The following is a 22912-nucleotide window of genomic DNA, read 5'->3' on the forward strand; positions in this document are numbered from 1 at the left end:
TGAACGATACACAGGTAAATGAGGTGCCTCTACTTTTGTTTTAATATGACGACATAGCTGTGGTATTTATTCATAGCTGTGGTATTTATTCAAAGGTGGTGATTTAAATTGTGCTGTCATATCGTACTTTGACATCGCCGAATGGGGATCTCTTTCAACCTAGCAGTGACGTATCTTGGCGCGGGAGTGCCACAGTCGGAACAAAAAGTCCCCTATTTAACAAAGCCTTCGGTAACGCTGTTTAGCCTCCCACCGTGCGTCGCAACGCTAAGCTAAGCTAAGCTAAACTAGCAACGGCGGTTAACCGTCCACCACCACATTTGACCCTGTGTGTGCCATGATGAACTAGTCATCCGGGCTGTGTGTATGGAAGATGGCGACACTCATCATCCCCGGTGAATGGTTCAAAAACTGGGACAAATCGGGAAAACACGAATTGTGAGTATAATTGATTTTTCTATATCGTATTATGGCGCTTTAGTAATTGCTCACTGATGGTTGAAAGAAAACATGAAATTGTTATCGGCAATTAAGACTAAGGCCAGTCTGTCAAGTATCCGCAGGGGCTAACATAAGCGCTAACCTTAGCAAGCTTAAAATAGTTTAAGAGCCGTTCATTAACACTGTTGGTGGAAAGATAATCTGGAAAAATCATAGATTTGTTATTTGTTATGTGATTGCGGCTCATTTATTACATTTATCTGAACGCCTCCGTTATAAGTTGCTAACGTTAGCTGTATGCTACAAATGTAGCATTGTCCCTTTTTACTATCATTTGTAAACACGATGGATATCAGAGCTAAGCTAACTAGCGTCCTTTTAGCTCACTCATTATCTGCATATATGTCGTATTAGTTGACTAGTTGTTTTGTGCCAACATTCGAGTTAATAATACTTTGTTTAAAAGCTAATAATTGCAGTTATTAATTACTGTACACAAATAATTCAGAAAAATCTCTAGTAACATGGGAAGTTAGCTAAAGTGTTAGCTAGGCTAACTGGTTTTGTGAGCATTGTCGACATCGTTACGTTGCTGTGGGAGCAGGATGAAGTTACATTTCAACGTTTAAAAATTTGGTCATTTGAATGTTGTGTTTTTGTACTTTAAATTGAATCAACTAGCTTACAACGTGTGTCGTAACATGTTAACGCCCTAACTAATCACTATGTATTTTGCAAGCTATCTTGAGCTTGCATTAAGTAGATCAGGTAGATGGTTAGAGGTTGATTTTACAATACATGTGCCTTAATTTTAAAATCAGTGTGAACTGCTCTAATCCCAACGGCGACAGGGGAAAAGGAGGCTGTTCAGTCAACATCTGGAAATCAGTAGTGGGGACAAAACAGTGGTACTACCTGTACCATTAAAGGTCAAAATGTTGCATGATGACAAACTTTGATTTATTTTCGTTTGCAGCAGTATCACGTACAGGCAGGAGATAGAAAGGGCTCATCCATGGTGCCAGCTGCAGTTAAGGCATAGTGTGTTAAAGTAAGAAAGGCAGTGAAATGTAGAGTATACATAATAATATATGTCCAGAACATAAGACTGCAACCATTGTAGTGAAGAGCACCTTTGCAGCTAGCAACTTGAAAACATGTCTCAGGAGATTAGTTCGTACATCGGTGTTAGTGATGTATTTATATTCCTTTTGTTTTTTTGAACTGCATTTTGAGCTGGAGATTAAAATTCAGAGAAAAACAATGATTGGCGTTAAGGTCCTGCACTTTTTGGAAAGGCGGGGAGTGGCAGGTATATGAGTGGAGTGGGGAATGTTTTTGACTTGAGTATAGAGTGTTCTAATTTTACAAATATGGGCCCCATCACATTTTCAGTCACTTTGTGTGGCTCCAGTTTGGTCACACCATGTGTCTGATGATTGATTGTGAAAGAGAAGGATGAGGGCCAACCTGCCCTCAGAGTCATAGTAGAGTGTCTTCAGGATGTATTTAAAGCCCTGTTCAGACCTGGTATCAACATCTATCCTGGGTGATCCGATTACATGCTGACAGTGATAGGTACAGGTCTGCACCCAATCTGTCCTGTATTGTTCCCAGATCTGAACACAGAATCCACAGTGGGACTTTGGTGGCACCCATGGCCACACTGAAGAGACACAAGGGCCCCGTTTACATCTGGCATTAAATTGCGTTTTCTGTCGGATTGTTATCAGATAGCAAACCACTTTGGGAAGTGGTTGAAAACGCATGGTGACCATATTGAACAGAGTTGTAAATGCTAAGCGCCTCCGATGTATCTTCATCGCGTCTTTACTCCACCCACAACAACAACTACGAGAGTAGAAACACGTTGGTGGCTCCGAGCACTGCTGAAAGCATTGGTTTTCTGCTAGTCAAAGACGTGTTCTTCCCCTGCTTCGAAAAGCATAGGAGCTTGTACAATAGTGCAACTTCACATGTGGCTAACGTTGTTGTTGATATGTTGACATGGCAGCACACATAAGGGGCGTGACCATGATCAGATAGTGATCGGATCTTGATGTGGACACCAGAGACGCATGTTAATACCATTTGTGAATGCATGTTGTGAAGTGCTGTCCGATCGCCATCTGATCACATAAAATGCATTTTAATGCCAGGTGTAAAGGGATCCAAGGTGTCGGATCAGACAGCCTTTCTTGTTCTTGATTTAATAATTTCAAAGGCTTCATGCAGACCTGGTTTTAACATCTGTCCTCAGTGATCTGATTATATGTGGGAAGCACCAAGTTGACTGTTGATACCTTGTTGTATTAAAATGGGCATTATTTTTGGGTAAGAATATATTACAAAATGTGTGTAGTAAATGTCAAGCAGACTGTTTACTGCAACTGATCATTTTGTTTTTCAAATCTTCATAGTGTACAACTCTGCAAGGAACGTACAGAGAAAACAGATCATGGAAGTGAGGTTAAAGGTATGTTTCAAGTTCTTATTTGCTATTTGTTTTAGTCTTCCCCTTACCAGTGCACTCACACCTATCTTGTCAATTTTGGTAGTTTTGTTTAGCTATGCAAGAAAAATATTTAAATCCAAGAGGTCATTTATATGGTTATAGAAAGTTACCTGAAGTCACATAGAAAATGTATCAATTCAATAGAAATGTTCCCATTCATTTGTTTGTAATGGATGGAAATGATCAAACCATTTTAAACATCATGACGGGCAAAGATAAAGGTCACATGCATATTTACATTCAAGGTTTAAGTTAGCGACAATGGTGTCTTTGTTAAATACATAGTTCAGATTTATATGGTGTGTGTCTTTTGTCTCGTCTCTTTACTCCAGCAGATGTACAAGCTGCCTTATATGAGCTCTGCTGGCAAGTTGTACGAGGGAACCTGAAGTTGGACCATGTAGCCAGCGTCCTTGGGGACATGATGGTACAAGTGCTTTTTTAAAAACTTTATTTGAGAGCTTAACATACCTGTTCTGTGTCTGTTCATTGTTTCCATTAAAGTATTCCAGGACTTGGCACAGAACATACAGAACATTCTTCCTGTCTCACATATGTGATTTATCATTTTCGTAATTGTATGATCGTTCGTTTTGCTTTCAGGAACTCCGAGATGACATGCCATCAATTTTAGCAGATGTCTTCAGTATACTAGGTAAATATTTTATTTTCATTGTTGGGTATGAAATGTAATTAAATGTTTATATTATGTAGTTTAAGTCATATGTGTATGTATGTCATGTGTTCAATCTTTTTTCAACTTAATGCAGATTCGGAAACTGGTGCACTGGAAGAGAAAAACAAGCGTGATAATTACACACAGCTGGTCGGAGCGTGTTTGGTAAGAATAATTTTTCTTAATTGACATACATTATAATTGGTGGGATCAGTGGTTGCACTAGATCTTTTGGCTGTGCGTCATTTTGACAGATAGGCTTGTAAAAAAAAATCCATCAGTATGTTTTTATCCGTCATTTTCATTTAGATTAAAACACGGCATGTGTTTTCAATGCACATGCGCCACAGTCTGTCCTTGAAGCCTCGATCATGCAGTTAATGTGTGGCCTCTCAAAAAGGCGTGTTTTGATTAGTCCTTGCAAAATGATTTCGACGTACTCGATATTGTGATTTCACACATCGTTAAAACAGCAGTTAAGATACTATCGTAGACGATATATACAGTATATATCGCACACCCCTTGAACAAATCACTGATCTGTTTTGTTTATTCTATTAAAAATAGGTTTTGTTTTATCCTCTTTATTTTACGATTCAACACTTTTTCATGTGTGAAATCTCTAAATACAGGACATATTCTAGTGATATTTAGCGTCTTTTAAGGCTGACTTTAGATACTTTCCACTGACAGTAGTTGCTAAAACTGTCAAACAATCTCCAAACGCAAGACAATGAATGACAGTGCGAGAGAGCTGGGAATATGACGCCATCGTTTTTCTAAACACGGTTTCTACACGGAAACACACTGACTGTCCCTCAATGTGGGATTTCCCGATCTGGACAGGCACAACACCAACAGGATCATATTTAATTGCACAGGATCATGGCTGCCCGCGCCACTGTTTACGGTGTTGTGTGTGAATTATTTTTTCGTCATGGTAGAAAAATATCCGGCAATGACATAGAATTCTCTGTTGTCAGCGACCCCTGCGCGGGATCGATGATTATTGTGCTTTTCTGGAAAAGTGAATACAAAGGCTGAACTAATTTTGTAATCCCAAACTGTGTTTTTCTGTCTTACTTTACATGTTGGTCATTTTTAAATCTTTTCTTTTAGACCCATTTTTTCTGGGTCCAAATGTTCAACAGGAGTTTGCTTTTGTGAGATTGCTACTGTATGATCTTCAGTGGTTCTTTCTGTCCTTGGAATTGTGGTGGATGTGGTGCAGGATTTCTTCATATATTTGGCAGTCTGGCCAAAATGGCGACTGCAAACATGATAGCCTGAAAGGTGCAGTGTACAGTGATAATGGATTTTTATCCATTTGTATCACAACTAGTCACAGAGTCAGCATATTCCTGCCCTCTGAAGGTTGACTGTTAAAGCTTAAAGTGTGGCTGATGAATTTGTTCCTCCACTTTGACTCATTTTAACTGATTATTAACTGCACTCTTCCCTAGATAGCTCTATAATTCACTTTCACAATTCTATTGTTATCTTGCAACAACTCATCACCTGTAAGGTTTCGTCTTGAGCAAGATGTCTGTTCCATGCTAACTCCTAACCATAATGTTCTTAGATACTTACAATAACAATCTGACATTGGTGTGGTCAAAATGAAACACTTTGATGGACTTAATGCACCATTTGGATTGAGCCCTTCAGTGGTTGTGGGTTGTCCCAATCCGAGTCACATGTTAGAATTTACATAACACCTTTGGCAGTGTAGATATGTTGTTGATATTGATGCCTTGCTCTGTAGCAAACTTCTATCAAAACAAATTAACATGTTCATTTTTCTATTTCAGTTTTTTATTCCAGATGCTATCCTGAAGGAGAGGTTGGATCCAGAAACCCTTGAATCTCTTGGACTCATAAAACAAGCCCTTCAGTTCAATCAGAAGATTGTAAAAATCAAGACTAAACTCTTGTAAGTAGAGATGAACACTGATATGTGTAATCAGTGTTTGTGCTCATAGCGAGCTGTTAGTGTCTCACTTGATATTCAAGGACAGAACAAGACACTACCACTTCCCTCTAAGATTCAGATTAAATGTGTCATTCACCATTCAGCTACCAAGCTGATGTTTCCTGTGTTAGAAAAGTGTTTTTAAGTCGCAAAAGTAGGAGGTGTATTTCATTACACATTTTACCATGTTTCATAATAAACATTAACCTTTTTTCCTTTCTTCTCAGTTACAAGCAACAGAAGTTTAACTTGCTAAGGGAAGAGAATGAAGGCTATGCCAAACTTATCACAGAGCTTGGCCAAGACCTCTCAGGCAACATCACCAGCCATTCTGTCCTCGAAAACATCAAGTCCCTCATAGGTACTAAACATGTTTTTTCAGGTTCCATGCGATTAACATGTTGCTGATATTTTTGGGCTACGGTCTTGGTGTTTTTTGTCTTTTGATAATAATGGATACAGAGAGGTTTGTTGTATTACCTTGAGTTTCACAAAAATGAATTCCTCATTTTGTGAAAGCTTTACCTGGCAATAAACCTCTGGCACAAACTACATCAAATTCAACAACTTTGTTTTTACACTATGGGAAGGTTTTTGTTTCCAACTGTGTTTTGTTGCCTGCTTATTTTTTCTTCCTCATCTTGCAGGATGTTTCAACTTGGATCCTAATCGTGTTTTGGACATAATCCTGGAGGTGTATCAGAGTCGATCTGATCAAGATGAGTTCTTCCTAGCTCTCATCAAGTCCTACATGTGTGAGCCCCTCACATTGTGCCACATCTTGGGCTTTAAGTTCAAATTTTATCAGGTGAGGACATTAAGTCTGCTCCTTGTTGAATTAAAATGGTTTCTTGCAGTTGTTTTTTTGTGTTTACAGCTGCTTCTGGTCTGAAGAAAACCCAATGTCTTAAATGACGAAAGGCAGTACAATGTATTTTCTGTTTGGTTGTTGACTAATTTCTTTATTTCTTGTGTATCCTCAGGAGCCCAATGAGGAAACCCCTAAGTCCCTTTACCACATTGCTGCTGCTCTGCTTCACCACAACTTGATAGAGCTGGAGGATCTATATGTGCATGTAAGAGAAAGGAATTCTTCTTCTTATTATTATTATTATTGTAATTATGAAACTATTAGCTGATGTCCACATAGTTGTTTTGTATATTGAAATAGATGTTGATTTATTTAGCTCTTCAGTATATCAGTCATTCGTTCAAATACACTATAAGAGCTGCAAACCTGAACCTAGTTCCTATTATACTACCAGACATTTTGGATTTCATAAACATTGCTGTCACATTACTTCAAATCAAAATTAATTGTGTTCAAATTGTTCTTAGTTAAAAAGCTTAGCTCCTGTTTTGGCTTTGTGTCAATCCAGCTTATGCCCGTGGATGCCACCATCATAGAAGAACACAAACGAGTCATCTCAGACGCTAAGCAGATTGCCCGCAAGTTGGTCATGGTTGTGTTGCCCTCAGAGAAGAGTGAAGACAAAGAAAAGGAGAAAGAGAAGGAAGAGGACAAAAATGAGAAGGTATCAAATTGTTTGTCATATTGTGTAAATATGGTGCAAGTAAATGTGTGTTCTCCATGTGTAAGGAATTGCTGCTTGTTAATTCCGAATTGCCTGAAGATTAACACAGAGTAACCAAAAAAAGACACAAATAATATTAAAAGAAAATTCTCACCAAATTAGATAACCTGTGAAATCTTTGAAATGTGCTATATAAATAAATTTGCCTTGATTTGTGCTGAAATGTTTATATACCGTTTGTCTGTGGTGCTGGTTTATTTATTATTTACTGGTGAATAACTCCAGTTTATTTTAAGCTTTCAAAGATGATCTTAAAATTATTCATTGTAATTTACAAAGTTCATCACTTTGAATGATGGCATCTGTGCTTAGTTTTTGCTCCGTCTGCTTTGCATTTTCTGTTATTTGGGTATATTTATTTATTAATTAATTGACACTAAGTTCTTGCACTTATTTGTTCCCACAGCCACCTGATAACCAGAAGCTTGGTCTTTTGGAAGCACTACTCAGAATTGGAGACTGGCAACACGCCCAGAGTATTATGGACCAGATGCCTTCATTCTATGCTACATCTCACAGGGCCATTGCACTGGCACTATGCCAGCTTCTGCACCTAACTGTGGAACCTCTTTACAGAAGGTGCCTATTTATTTAATTAACCCATGCATGGAGCAACCAAAAAAATATTTTTTAATTCTACAGTTTGACCTCTTGATGCCAACATTACTCATGAATGCCACAAAATAATGAAAAATGAGTGGCGAAAATGGGAAAAAGTGCAGGATTTGAAACATTGTTCAATGTCTTCACAGGGCTGGTGTCCCAAAAGGAGCTAGGGGATGTGTAATGCACCCACTGAGGAACAAGCAAGCCCCTAGGCCTGCAGAGAGCTTTGAGGACCTTCGCAGGGACACGTTCAGTATGCTCTGTTACCTGGGACCTCACCTCTCCCATGACCCTATCCTCTTTGCCAAAATTGTGCGCCTGGGCAAGGGCTTCATGAAAGAGGTACAACATGGTAACCTGCAAACAACTATCCCATAACATCCTAAGTCTAAAATCATGCTCATCCTTGGTTTATTTTGTTTCCCTAGTACCAAAATGATGCCAGGTCAGATGTCAAAGAAAAGGTAAGAATAAAATAATATTTATGTTTGTATTTAAGTATTCCAGCTTATCTTGGCAGCACATGTTACTATGTGGATCGGATATTAATTGTGTTTTCTTTACAGGAAATACTACTGAGTTGTTTCCTGTGCATTGCAGACCAGGTGCTACTCCCTTCACTCTCCCTCATGGAGTGCAATGCTTGCATGTCTGAGGAATTGTGGGGGCTCTTCAAACTGTTTCCTTACCAGCACAGGTAAGATACACTCAAACTTACCTCCTTTTTGTTGGTCTTGTCCTTAAGTGTCCAAAGAGTACCACTTAAATATGTGAGTTTCTGTGCAGTTCATTTTATTTTACAGTTTAAAGTGAAGAATCAGGTAGAAATACCTGCTCTTATCATAGTAATAAACCTTTTATTTAGCACTTTAACTTGGTGAAAATGTCTGTTGAATTGTGCCTTTTCTATCCTATTTCCTCAGGTACCGGTTGTATGGACAATGGAAGAATGAGACATATTCCAGTCATCCACTTCTGGTTAAAGTCAAAGCTCAGACTGTGGAAAGGGCCAGATACATTATGAAGTAAGTCGCATGCCTACTATTACGTATGTGGTTATTTACCTGGTGATCATTTTAGTTCAGACCTGTTCTTTACTACAAAATATTACAAGATAGAGTAAACCTGATGGAATGCAAGAAACCTGTATAAAACCTTCACTTTGGAAACACACTGGTCAATGTTTCCCTTTCACAAAACCTTAATATTTCCCAAGGCAAGTGAGATAGCGGAGAGGCTCAAATGTTTTGGACAAGACAATTAGCCCCAACCCACCACACACACATCTTTCAGAACACCAAGGTCATTAAAAAAATCCCCCTACTGGTCTTAAACAATAGTCCATAATAAATGTAAGACTGTTTCAACTGGTAATATCTCCAATATCTCCTCATATTTTTTCAAAATGTCTGCATCAGCAAAAAGAAAAGTTTTTTGACGGTTGAATGCAAATGTGTTTGGTTGAAGATCCTAAAATGTTTCTGTGATAAACATTGCACCGTGGAATTGCTGAGATTCCCTATTAAAATATGTGAACTGTGTAAAGCTTGAAGAAGTGTTAAGTCTTTGCATGGTCTTGTCTTGTTTTTAATCTGCTGTTTTCTGTCTGGTGCTCTCCCTGCCCTGCACAGGCGATTGACCAAAGAGAATGTGAAACAATCTGGAAGACAGATTGGCAAGCTGAGCCATAGCAATCCTACCATCCTCTTTGATTATGTAAGTGTATTTTGCTCTAATTTAAATCATTTCTGTTTTGAATTATATCAACAAACTACCAAGATTCTGATTTCTTTGATGGAAAATAAACATGACATTTGACACATGTTTTAACCCAAGAAAGGTGCTATGGCATATGCTAGTATCCCAACACTTTCATCAGTATTTTAAAAGTCCTCTTTTTAAAAATGTGCACTACATTTATATAAAGTTACACCTAAACCACAAAGACGACTGTAGCAAATTTGTTTGACCATTTATTGGAAGCATGCATTTGGCATCAGGTTCATCTGTTGCATATTCAGCACATCTTTTGAATGTATCTCTGTCTTTTCTGTTGAATTGCAGATGCTCTCTCAGATCCAGTGGTACGACAACCTCATTGTTCCAGTGGTGGACTCATTGAAATACCTCACATCCCTCAACTATGATGTCTTGGCTTGTATCCTAAACAGTTTATTTATTAGTACGTGTGTGTGTGCGTAGTGTGGGTTTTAGGTGCCAGTTGAGCTTCTTCTTCATTCATTTTCGTGTTGTTACACTTAACTCCATGTTCAGATTGCATAATCGAAGCTCTAGCCAATCCAGAGAAGGAGAAGATGAAACACGATGACACTACCATCTCCTCATGGCTCCAGAGTACGTCTTCACACGTCACTTTACTTTCATGTTGCTGTTCTCTGCCCAAGTCGCGTTGCTATTTCCTGAGAAAAGTGCAGCTAAGAAGAAGAAAAATTTCACAATTGTTTCTATGTATTTTGACTTATTTTGGTAGAAGTTATACATACACTGAATGTAATGTTGATTACACAAATGACTTATTTAATGAAACCGACATCAATCAATGAATTAATTATATTCTTATTTGGTTAAATTCTTAACAGCAATTAACCAGCTAGCAGTTCATCATTAATATCCATACTATGATGTTTTAATATTTGTCTGTTTCTCTTTTTAACCAAGGTCTGGCAAGTCTGTGTGGAGCTGTGTTCAGAAAATACCCAATTGAATTGGCTGGCCTTCTTCAGTATGTCACTAACCAGCTAAAGGCAGGCAAGAGGTGTGTAGCTCCAATAGACAACATGGAATGACTGGTTTGCAGTGTATGCCAATTTGACTACACACAACCAGAGATTGATTCTTATTACTCAGATATTCCTGTCTTTCGGTCAATGTTGTATCTATACACTATAACAGAACGCTCTGTACCTTAAGGTAATAATAGTATCAATACCTGGACATCAGATCAAACTGCTTGAATCATATTTTAATGGCTGTTTTTTTTTCTTGTGTCCCTCCTCTCCCTGCAGTTTTGACCTGCTTATCCTAAAAGAGGTTGTGCAGAAAATGGCCGGCATCGAGATCACAGATGAGATGACCTCAGAGCAGTTAGAGGCCATGACCGGAGGGGAGCAACTTAAAGCTGAGGTATAAAGTTTGAAGTAATGATTATTAAATAGTCTTGTGAGCCAAAAACGTGTTATGTGGACCAGCGCTTACCTTTTTGCTGTTGTGGCATTGAATAGGGTGGCTATTTTGGCCAGATCAGGAACACTAAGAAGTCATCACAGCGTCTGAAGGATGCCCTACTGGACCACGAACTGGCCTTACCACTGTGTCTACTCATGGCCCAGCAACGGAACGGTGTGGTTTTCTTAGAAGGTGGAGAAAAGCACCTCAAACTTGTTGGCCATCTCTACGATCAGGTACGGACCTCTGAATTAAAAAGCTCTTATCAATCTCTTGTTTTTTAGCAATGAAGTGAACCGCTAATGTGCCAGCACATGTCTCTCTTAAAATATCTGAAACATAAATACTACAGTTTGGTCTTTTGAGTATTGTTATTGCGTTGGGTAATTATTTGTCCTCCTACAGTGTCATGACACATTGGTCCAGTTTGGTGGCTTTCTGGCCTCCAACCTCAGCACAGAGGACTACATCAAGCGTGTTCCCTCTATTGACATCCTCTGTAACCAGTTCCACGCTCCACATGATGCTGCGTTTTTCCTGTCTCGGCCAATGTATGCCCATCAGATTTTGGTGAGTACACAGATTTACAATGCATCATGTCTGTTATTGGGAGAATCTAGTCTATATCATAAACACAATGATCAGGTTTACTCCAAGTTTAATATAGTATTTATAGTGGTGTGATGGGTTCAAAACCAATTGTAAAACCCATTTTAATCATTTCGCATCTTTTTTTTTTTAAGAATGTCAGAGCGTTCTGTACCCAGAATTCACAATAAATATATATATTTTTTTTCTTTTTTTTTTCACAGTCCAAGTACGATGAGCTGAAGAAAGCAGAGAAAGGTAACCGGCAGCAGCAGAAGGTGCATAAGTATGTTGCAGCCTGTGAACAGGTGATGACTCCAGTGCACGAGGCTGTGGTGTCTCTCCATTCTACCAGGGTCTGGGATGATCTCCGCCCTCAATTCTATGCCACCTTCTGGTCCCTCACCATGTACGACCTGGCTGTGCCTCATTCTGCCTATGAACGTGAGGTCAACAAACTGAAAGTCCAGATCAAAGCCATCGAAGACAACCAAGAGATAGTGAGTAGTTTATCCACAATTGTTGCCCCATGTTATTTATATTTAGCACTTCACTGAAGCATTTGTGTCACATCAATAGAGTCACGGTACCTCAAGGTGTTATAATTTAAAAGCAAACAATGTGAAAAGTAGCAAATTCAAAGGTGTTTTCTGACATTAGTGCTGGATAATATTCATAAGATTGGGGCTGGAGAGTGTGTGGAGTGTGCTGTCACAGTGGGAGGTTCATAGCAGGAGAATCTCTGCAAAATCTAGGGAAGTTGGTTGTGCCTGGCTTGTACATGCTGGAGGCATGAGTTTCTCCTGCTGTGTTTTCACGTGAGCTCACTCAAAACATTTTCCAGAGATTTGATTTGCAAGCTGCCTGGAGAATTTATAGAGAACTCTCATTATTTTCCACATACAGCCCCTGGACATCATTGTAACTCTGAAAGTAGTGATAGTCATGGTACAGGATTATTTTACTATTATAAGTTATAAATTGTAACAGGCATAAGTCATTATAAGTTGAGTTGTTTGTCAACATTGCTTTGGTGTTCTTCCACTACAGCCCATGAATAAGAAAAAGAAGGAGAAGGAACGCTGTACTGCCCTGCAGGAGAAACTGCAGGAGGAAGAGAAAAAACAGTTGGAGCATGTACAAAGGGTTCTGTACCGCCTCAAACTGGAGAAGGACAACTGGTTGTTGGCCAGTAAGTGTTCTCATGTTAATGCCAGTGACACTATTGATGCATCAATTTTAATTTCCACCTCAGTAAACCCACTTAAATAAATCAGTATTCCACAAGGTGTTAAATATTCAAAGCAATAATCTGTCTGTGTTTTAAAAAAAAAGTTTAATTTCGATACAGTCAAGACAAAAGAAAACTGTTAATGTAATTGGGGCATCTAGAAAATGCTGATCCAAGACTTATCAGTACCTGTGTCTCTACTAACACATCTTCAAATGCTTATTGACAGAATCCACAAAGAATGAGACTATTACAAAGTTCCTGCAGCTCTGTTTGTTCCCACGCTGCATCTTCTCTTCCATCGATGCTGTTTACTGCGCCCGCTTTGTCGAACTGGTCCATCAGCAAAAGACGCCCAACTTCTGCACTCTTTTGTGCTATGACAGGGTAAGACTCCTGTACACACTGCAATCCTCTTAGAGTTAACTGGTACATTATGAGAACAGAATGAATATAATGGGTCTAATATATACAAATGTTTAAATAACACTAAATAAGAAATAGAGGTCCATTGACCTCCATCTGAGAGACCACAGATTGATATTGTCAAAAATCATGTAGACTTTATAGCTCTTTCCCTTCTTTTATGTAAGCAAAAACGACTGTGTTACTCTCCAGGTTTTCTCTGCTATCATATACACTGTGGCCAGCTGTACGGAGAATGAGTCTCACCGCTACGGACGTTTCCTCTGCTGCATGCTGGAGACGGTGACCCGTTGGCACAGCGACCGCGCAATCTATGAGAAGGTGTCCTGTTCTACCATTCTCGGCCCTCTAATGCAGGATATATCTATATGTTACATTTTTAGACCCAAGATGATCGCTGAATTAACAAATATCTTCTTCTTATATGGCCATAGGAATGTGTGAACTACCCAGGCTTCCTGACTATCTTCAGATCATCAGGCTTTGATGGAGGAAACAAAGCAGATCAGCTCGACTATGTGAACTTCCGGCATGTGGTGCACAAATGGCACTACATGCTGACTAAAGTGAGAACACCATCTCAAATATTGTTTCTCACAAAAACTCTGTTTATTTAATGACTATGTATTTATATATACCCCTGTTATCTGGGTCTGTTACTTCCAGGCTTCTGTTCACTGCCTGGAGACTGGGGATTACACGCACATCCGAAATATTCTCATTGTGCTTACCAAGATCCTCCCCTGCTACCCCAAGGTTCTGAACTTGGGTCAAGCGCTTGAGTGCCGCGTCCACAAGATCTGCCTCGAGGAGAAGGACAAGAGACCCGACCTCTATGCCTTGGCAATGGGGTAACACAGCGTTGTGTGCTGTTCAGCTCTGTGGAGCATACACTTAACTTATTTTATGAAATGTCACAATAACATTGAATTATTGGCAATGAAAACATATATACGTACACCTCCTCCACAGGTATACGGTTTCTGTAATCCAGCGTATTATCAGAAAGGTTGTTTAAGATTGTAAAGACCCGTGACGACAACATTTTAGTGTTTTAATCACATATTTTGCTTGAAATGTCATCTACACACCTATATACAAGCTAATAAATTCAAAAGAGGATTTTTCCCAATATTCTTATTGGATTTAAGAGGTTGTTATACCCTTAATCCACTTTTGATATTTTTGAAAACGCATGCATGATGAATTGGCATATATGATAATATTGTGCAGCCATTGTAAATCTCAAGTGTGCATTACAGTGCAGTGCTGTTGCTTTTCAGTCATTATTATCTTTTGATCATGATCATTATAGCTAAATAGGAGTCTGTATTTGCAGGGAAATTCCATATTGACGGCGCTCTAATCCTTGCGTATTGAGTGTGATTTCTGTCTCTGCCACGTGCAAACCCTTTCATGCGTCTTACAGTTATTCAGGTCGGTTGAAAAGCCAGAAGGTGCACATGGTCCCTGAGAATGAATTTCACGACAAGGAGCAGCCAGCACGCAGTGCCACCCCTGCCAGTCAACAGAACGGCCCCGGCAACATGGGCAAGCCTGCCGCCAGCACGAGCAAGACTGAGGAGGGGACGTCAGAGGATGGTGGTGAGTGATGAGACTTATTCATTACATTGCTGTTTGAAATGCACTGTTTAATTTATTTTGTTTCATTAATAATTAAGCATCCTGGAATATTAGCTTGTAATTTCATAATCATTGTGTTTCAGAGTTGTTGTGTACAGCTGATGAAAAGAGACTTGTTTATTTTGTTTTTGCAGATCGGGGAAAGGACAAATCTCAGGGCACCACGAAGCCAGTGAATAAAGCCAACAGTGCAGCAGCCAAAGTCACCACCAGCAACGGGAACGGTGCTCTCAACAGGTAGGTCTATAAAGAGCTGCTCTAACACTGAAGCTAAACACAACTTGTGTACTATGAGCAGTGACATTTTGTTGACACCTCTAGTCATATTGGCTGCAAATCTTGTAATAGCTCAGAAGGAATACAAAACACTTTTGAATGGATCATTTTGAAAGTAAATCTTCATTTCCTTTGCAGCACCAAAGCCAGTAAAGAACGGGATGACAAAGAGAAGAGTGGGAAAGAAAAAAAAGAGAAAAAGGAAAAGACGCCAGGCAGCACCCCTGAGGCCAAGGGTGACAACCGTCGGGAGAAGCAAAGAGATGAGAGGGCTGGAAAAGATGAGCGGTTGGTACGTGAGGGTAAGGAGAAGACCCCCAAGGCAGACAGGGAGAAAGCAAAGGTCGAGGAGAAGAGCAGCAAAGATGACAAGGCCAAAGCCGGCAATGGGGAGCCGATGGAGCCATCCAGGGAGCGCGATGCCATCAAGGAGTCCAAGAGCAAGGAGAAGGGAGACAGAAGTACAGTGGCCGGATCCATCAAGTCAACAATTCCCAGAGCGGAGTCAGCAGAGTCTGAGAGGGGTAAGGAGCCTCACTGGTTCTATAGTTCACCTCAGGTTTTTTCCAGTTTTATCTCTCTCCTTATCTGCCAATACAAAAAGGATGGATGTAATCGATATAAACTATAGAAATTATGCTATTCAAAATTTATAAATGTACTCCCTGTCCCCCTTTTTCCTTTTCCACAGATCACAAAAGACGAAAGCTCGACAGTCACGCTTCTCCATCCCACTCCTCGACACTTAAGGTTAGTATGGCTTGAGGAAGGCTGTGCCCGTTTCTTCTCTATCTGCCGGAGCATTCCCTGCCGTTGCACATTCCAGCAGCCTTGAAGATCACCAAGGAGCGTTACATGCAGGCGTGGCATATGGAAGTGCTCATCGAATCTTTTGGATTTGGAAATCATTCCATGGACATCAGCGTAATATTTTGCAGAAATGGGAGAAAACTCCCCAAAGACTTAGCCAAGAGAATGTTGTATATATTGAGTATTTTCATATTGAAATATTTATCTATTTTCCTATTCATGAAAGCAGTCTGTGTGCCTTGTGAAGAAAGAAGATTTTTTGCACTTCGATATTCCTTGTGGATTATTTGATTTTTGATTTTTTTTTGGTCCTTTTTTTTGAGAATAATATTCCCTCAAAGTAAAATGGCTTTCCAGATCCAGAGCTGTTACCTTTTTCACCATCAAGAGCAATGCTTTACTTCTTGAAATGAAGATTTTTCGTCCCCCCATTTTTTGAGAGCTGAGAAGTTTGCCTGGTTAAAGTGGCGCATTTTTTCCCCCCCTCGACGTACCTGGATCCAGTGTGGAGTCGAATGGTATCCAGCAAAGCAGCGTAGAAGTTACCCGTCTGCGATAGCGGAGTTACTGGTCCTGCCGCGAATGCCACCTGCTTAACGAGCCTGCATGCAGTCTTCACATCACACGACGCGTGTCCAGTCTGTCCTGCTGGCCCCTTCTGCCCTGCTGACACGGCTACCGTCCATCGGCATCCGTCGCACTACCTCCTCGCAAAGCATTCAGCGGGAAAATCAAAGCCACCAGCAACCGAGATGGAAGGAGAAAACGAATGTCACACTTTTGAATCAGCCAAAAATGCAGAGGAAATTAAACCTGCCCCTTCAAAGAGAGAGAGAAAGAGAGGTGGAAAGAGAGGCGGAAAGAGAGGCGAAGCCTGAAGCGTCTGGAGTGTTGCCACAACCACTGGAAGCTTGTGATAGGTCTTAATTTTACTCTTCCGCCAGAGAAATAGGCTCCATGTGTCTAACCCATTCCTGAACTGTAAGTGACAGCAACAGTTACTTATGTAGGGATGCAGTCAAGCACACTAAGATCAGAGGGATTTGTTTCACTCACACACACACACACACACACATGCAGACACACTTTGGTTATATATACAGCACTTGCACTTTAGATGTACTGAACACCAGCTGCACTGTAGAAATTCTATAAAATGCTGCCTGAAATTGCAGACATGTCTGTAGTCATAAGAGTAGCAGTTACTTCACATATGCTCAGGGTCTTTCTATATTTAGTATTGACATTCCAGATGTTGAGACGATGAACTCTCCTTTATGTAATAACCTTGTCAAAGCCTTAGTCCTAGAAGGTCGGATGTAAAGGGAGACGTATGCTGTTGGTCCGGCCAGCCCAGACTCCCCGACCTCCCACCCAATTCTTCCGACTCTCTATTGCTGCTGTCTGACAACCCTCCTCCCAACCCCACCCCCTCCCAGCTCATCTGTCATCTCCATTCATCCCTACAGGACAATAGCAACGAACCCAAGGAGCCCACATCCAAGGTTTGAACTTGCTCTCTTTTCTTTGTTTAGGTGTTAAAAATATTGAAAGCTTGTTTTGTCAAACTTTGTAATAAGGACAACAATTTATTTGACGGTAATTACACTTGTGTCCTTTTGGGGGCAACAGAATTAACTAAAATCATGACTTAGTGATCCTTGCCTAGTTTTCACTTGGCGTTGTGTTGTTAACCCTGTTATGTGATGTGTGTATGTCAGATAGTGTTGGACAGAATTCCTCATGACATGAATTTATTTTATTTATGGTGTAGCTTGGATACCAAATAGTCAGTCACCTTTTCTGGTTTTCTGTCACCATATTGAATCATTGGAGTTTAAAAAAAAAAATGACAACAAAAATTGAAATCAATCTTTATCAGCTGATGTTATTTGATTAATTCCTTTGATTTTGTCTATCTACGTATGTGTTTGTATCATCTCTGCACAGTTCACCTTTTGTTATATCATCATCTCTGTATGAAAATCAGCTGCCATGTTTGTGATAACATCTCCCCACAATTTAAGACTAGTTTTCCTAAGAATGTACAATTTCTACTTTTACCTGTCTTTTTGTTCAGTTTTTTATTTAAATTTTTTTCGGAATGTTTAGGAACTTGGAGAAAAACCTGTCCTTTTTCGACTGCTTCAACAGTCCAAGTCCAAGTCCATCAAATTTTGATGGTTGATGGTTCTGATCAGTATCAGTACACTGTACTTTGTTTACTGAAACCTGGCCATGTTGAAGTCTTCTGTGTTTTCTGCTAATGTCACAGCAGTGGTTTATGAAGAAGACTGAGAATGCTGTTATGTCGCCACTCATGCTTCATCAGTAAATCTGTGTAGCTTTTTTTTCTATCATACACATTCACACAATGTCTGAACAATTTAGGGTCAAGTGTCTTGCACAGGGACACATCGGTATGTAGGCTAGTGGACACTGGTACCCAATCCCTGGCCTTACAGAGGGACGATGACCTGTTCTACCACTAAGTAACAATTTATGTCACCATATTAAACATTTATAATATAATTATTATAATTTTTTTGTTTTATTTAATCCTCCAGTAGCAGTGGGGAAAAGGGAATTTTGTTTGATCATCAGTGTTTCTGCAACATAGTGTTTCCCAGCTCCTTCCTCCAGGTGAAAATACCATTAAATGTTTCAGTGCGTCGACTATCCCTGTTTTGGCACTATGATGGTCATTTACTTGTAATTCCATCATTTTATAAAGGGACTACCAACGACACTAAAATCTTTTTTATTTGTTTTGTTCTGTTCATATATAAATCTCTTCGCAGCATCACATCACCTACAATTCAGTAGCCCGATCCAAGAGCAGAGAGAGGGAGACGGAGAAGAAAGATTCAGAGAACGCACGGGGCCGATCTAAAGAGAAGAAGGAAGAAAAGGATCGGAAAGAAAGGAAACGAGTCAGTGTTTTACAACCCTGATGCATTTTGTGAATTATTAATTTTTTTGTAAGTGTAAATGTTGCTAACATGGTAATGTCATGTTTCTCTGCTAGGATCATATAGTCAGTGACCGTGACACAAGCCAAGAGTCCAAACGTAGAAAGGATGAGAATGGCACCAGTAAGTTTGATCCTTACAATTATGACGTAACCACTGATGTGATGTGAACCAGTGATTTAAAAAAAGAAAAGAAAAGTAAACAAATAACAGCGTTGTTAAAAGTCAAACAAACTCTTGTCATCCCAGATTCCTCAAAAAACAGCAAGAGCACAAGTCCTTCCTGTGACTCGCCACTTTCAGGTGAAAAGGAGAAGAGCAAAAGATCCAAATCTTCCAGTAAAGAGAAGACTGTGTCTGTGAAACCTGAGCGAACGTCTTCTGGTGGTAAAAAGGTCAGTTCAGCTCGTCCTTTACCAGTTTCACACTCTTCTGGCAGAGCACAAGACTTTAAGTTCATGATTAAATTAATCTTGTCCCTCAACTAAAGAACTCTGTCTTTTAAAACGTTAATGTTTAATATCTCTCTTTTTTTGTGTGTGTGTTACAGGAGTCCAGACATGATAAAGAGAAATCTGAGAAGAAGGAGAAGAGGGAAAGCAGTGGAGGAAAGGAAGAGAAAAAGCAATATCCTTAAACATGGAAAACACCAAATCCATAATTAAGGATGTGGTGTTTTTTTTTTAGTGTGAACATTTGAATATATTATAAAAAAAGGTTTGGAGTCGTTTTGCTTTTGCCTGCCAGTTTGAAACGCAAACCAATTTTGTCACGCTTACCTGTTTTAAGGCCCCATTTTGTTAATTGGCTGTAAAACCTTTTTTAAGTATCTTAACTCTTGCGTACTACTGTTTCAACATGTGATCAGCTCACGACATTAAATTAGTTTTTCCCTCTGTCTCGAGTCTCAACTGTTTACTGCATCAAAAAGCCAACCAGCAAGACTCGCTTGTTGTGCTCTTCTTCCACCTTTATCCATTAGACGGACAGTGTAAAAAGCAGTTTTGTCTTTTGTCTTTTTTGTTGTTGTTGTTTCTTAGTCAAATGTGTTAATGAATCAGTAATTCTGCAGCAACTCGTGAAAGCAACAGAAGAACCTGTTTCTTACACTGTATGTGAACGCAATGCACTCACTTCTGCCTGTAGCCATAATCCCTTCTGACACAAACGCAACCCGATCATGTGCTCTCCTAACTTCACTAGAAAGAGCAACTGCAGGCGTTCAATTCCACACTGGCAATCTTTGCAACTATTAATATTACTTTACTTTACTATTCCTGTAAGTAAACCCTTGTATTTAGAAGAGCATAGATGCTTAAAGATGTCTCTTCCAACACCAAAACATGTTAATAATGTAGTTTTCAGTTATTTTCAGTCTTTGATTATTCACCTTTTCCCTTAACGATCTCACCCATAAATCGTCTGACAAGCACAGATAATGTGCACTCGATAAATCTAATCTGTTAAGGTAAGATACCTTTTATAGATTTTTTATTTTTTTTTTTGAATGGTCATTCTTATTTCAGCTCTTTGATTAAAAACAGAATCAGGGCCAGTGTTTGATGGACTTTGTCTCTCTGTTTCACAGCAGAACTGGAGAAGGTGTGCTTTTATCTGCCAACATCAGCTGTACTACGTTAACTCAGACTCTCATTTCTGCCTGTTTTTCTGTAAACTCCCTGCCCTTGTGTTGTTGTCTGTCGTTACTTAAAATAGTTACTTTCCACCTCAGTACACAGTTAATCAGCTACAATGAATATTTTGTCTTTTTCTTTTTCTTATTATTCAATATGGGTTCAATGTGTTGCTCTGTTCATGGATATTTTTCTCTAATTGGAAATGTGGCTATGTATGAAATGTCTGGAAGGGATCTGGTCATAGATTCAATTATCTTATGCTTGAAATTTTGTAATTCTTTTTTGGTATATGTTGTCAGGCTTTGCTCTTTGCTTGTTTTATTGGAGTTAACATGCTTTCCATACTCACTTACCTCATATTCTTTTGAGACGCGCAGATAAATATTTATTTATCTCCACCTTTTAATCTGAGTGAGCCAGCAGGCACAAGTGAGGAAAATTATACAAAGGACCAGTTTGTATATTATGTACAATAATAAAGAGGGTAACATGAAATTCACATGTTATTTCTTTTTTGTTTTGTTTTCCTTTATAGATGTCACTTACAGTCCTTTTCGTGATTTTGTGTCAATCCGGTTTTTACATAATTTATAAAAAGCCTGTTCAACCTTCTCATGTAGAGTTGAAAAAAAAAAAAACAGACCAAAAAAACAAACACACACACACACACACACACACTCTGTACTCCAAATGCAACTGTTTAATTGACTTTTGGAGATTTTATCTGCTGTACTCAATGAGTGTAAGCTTTTTTTTAAAAAAACAAAAACCAATAAATAATAGTTTTCCTAGTGTGTGACTTTGATATTGTCTCATTACCTTTCTTTTCCTTCTTTTCACTGCACAGCTGCAGAAACAGGTTTTTACACCAGTATCGGGCAAGTTTCTCAGGAAACCTACTGTGTTTGATATTACTCATCATACACAAATAAATGTTTATTTAAATCTTCTGGTTGGCGGTTAGGAGATCACCCAAGTATTTCCCCATTTAATGTTGGTAATCTACTTGCTGACGATGCCCCAAAAACAATCCCCATCTCTTATAATAGGCAAGATTCATTCAATGAAATGTGTGGATCAGACACTTTACCAGCAATAATATACAGTCATCAATTAAAAAATACAATAGTGTTACAATTTTAACAGAAATAAAAACGGACTTAATAAAATTGGAACAAACATGACTAATAAAATAAGAATTGTATCTGTGAAAATGAACGCTTAATTGCGTTTGAACAATTGTCTCAATTATTTCACATGGATATTTAAACACAGCTTGTTGATATGATAATTAAGTAATGTGTAATTAAGTAAGTGCCATATGTCCAAAAGTGACTGACATTGATGGAAAATAAGTCAAAACTCTGTAGCGTGTGAACTATGAACCAGCTAGTTCCCGCCTCCTCAGCACCAGCTGAACAATAAATCTAACACACCAAGAGAGGCGGGACTTAAGGCAGAACAGCCAATCATCAGCCGGTCACGCTCAACGCCGGTGTCATGTTTGAGGCAACGACGGGGGAGAGGAGACGAGGAGGCAGCCGCAGCGAGCGACGAAACGGAGCGGAAAGACATGTAGCGGCTAATGTCGTCAGGCGTTTGTGTAAAACTGAGGAAAAACTGCAGAAAAAGTCTAGGTGTTGAACCCTCACCGGGAAAAGTTGCTTTTATTTCAGTACTTGCATCCTTGTTCATATTTCATATTAAATAAAACACACAAATCATTCTCTTCCAAACATCAAAACCAATCAGATAAACTTAACATAAATAACAACTTTGAACATAAATACTGATGATTTCCACCGTGGAGGCTGATATTTCCTCTTCATAGATTGTACGCTGAACGCATCAGGAGTTGCTCGCGCTCAGTGACGTCAGTGCTGGGCGGGGCTTGTGGTGGAGGAGCACGGGTCTGAAGCTCATGCTTTTCGCGTTTTCCAAAGCTCGGGGCGGTTGTTATGTGTCTGCTGAAAACTCACTCACACACACACACACACACACACCGCACTGGCACCTGAGGTGCATGACCCGCCCTACTCGGCCTCTGATTGGCTCATCAGTCCTCATGCCTAAAGTTAACCAATCCAATCAGTGAAAGCAGCGCGTACCAGCCAATTAGAGACAGAGGAGGGTCAGGGTGGCTCACAGATATACTCTGGACTACACCACTGATTTTACTGCATTTTACTGGTACTATTACAAAAAATAAATAAACAAACCAGCAGATGGCGCTCTGTGCATTGTAATAGGCCCAGCTGCCGACCCGAGTGGTCGCTCACAGGTGTTCAGATTACGCCTGCTGCTGCTAATGTGACGTCACTGCTCCGCGTGTAAACA

At 39.5% G+C, this 22912-nt stretch overlaps 1 protein-coding gene across 4 annotated transcripts; it reads left to right on the forward strand.

The window, feature by feature from the left end:
- The first annotated feature begins 173 nt into the window (after positions 1-173).
- Positions 174-21367, forward strand: thoc2 (THO complex 2). Of its 4 annotated transcripts, none has more exons than XM_044041630.1 (39): positions 178-438; positions 2862-2917; positions 3289-3383; positions 3560-3611; positions 3727-3797; positions 5444-5565; positions 5832-5965; positions 6252-6412; positions 6588-6680; positions 6984-7139; positions 7606-7778; positions 7952-8147; positions 8234-8269; positions 8372-8502; positions 8729-8830; positions 9437-9521; positions 9870-9963; positions 10080-10160; positions 10485-10581; positions 10832-10949; positions 11048-11227; positions 11397-11561; positions 11804-12079; positions 12630-12771; positions 13040-13197; positions 13429-13557; positions 13671-13802; positions 13903-14087; positions 14666-14841; positions 15015-15117; positions 15295-15680; positions 15848-15906; positions 17436-17471; positions 18768-18899; positions 18995-19061; positions 19188-19333; positions 19489-19565; positions 20350-20406; positions 20527-21367. In XM_044041630.1, the coding sequence occupies exons 1-38, from the start codon at positions 374-376 to the stop codon at positions 20375-20377; spliced, it is 4695 nt and encodes a 1564-aa protein (XP_043897565.1). In that variant the 5' UTR covers positions 178-373; the 3' UTR covers positions 20378-20406; positions 20527-21367. The 4 variants fall into 4 exon arrangements, 3 of the variants coding, with proteins under 3 accessions (XP_043897565.1, XP_043897566.1, XP_043897567.1); XM_044041631.1 differs by having other exon boundaries at positions 20530-21367; XM_044041632.1 differs by having other exon boundaries at positions 3292-3383.
- The last annotated feature ends 1545 nt before the right edge of the window (positions 21368-22912 follow it).

This window comes from Solea senegalensis, linkage group LG13 (assembly GCF_019176455.1).
Source record: "Solea senegalensis isolate Sse05_10M linkage group LG13, IFAPA_SoseM_1, whole genome shotgun sequence".
In the NCBI taxonomy this organism is placed as follows: domain Eukaryota; kingdom Metazoa; phylum Chordata; class Actinopteri; order Pleuronectiformes; family Soleidae; genus Solea; species Solea senegalensis.

Excerpts from the sequence above, each read along its gene's own strand:
- thoc2 (XM_044041630.1), top strand. The coding sequence starts at position 374 with ATGGCGACACTCATCATCCCCGGTGAATGGTTCAAAAACTGGGACAAA. Across the intron at positions 3,612-3,726 it reads AGATGTCTTCAGTATACTAG|ATTCGGAAACTGGTGCACTG; the intron begins GTAAATATTTTA and ends AACTTAATGCAG. Across the intron at positions 9,964-10,079 it reads CAACTATGATGTCTTGGCTT|ATTGCATAATCGAAGCTCTA; the intron begins GTATCCTAAACA and ends CTCCATGTTCAG.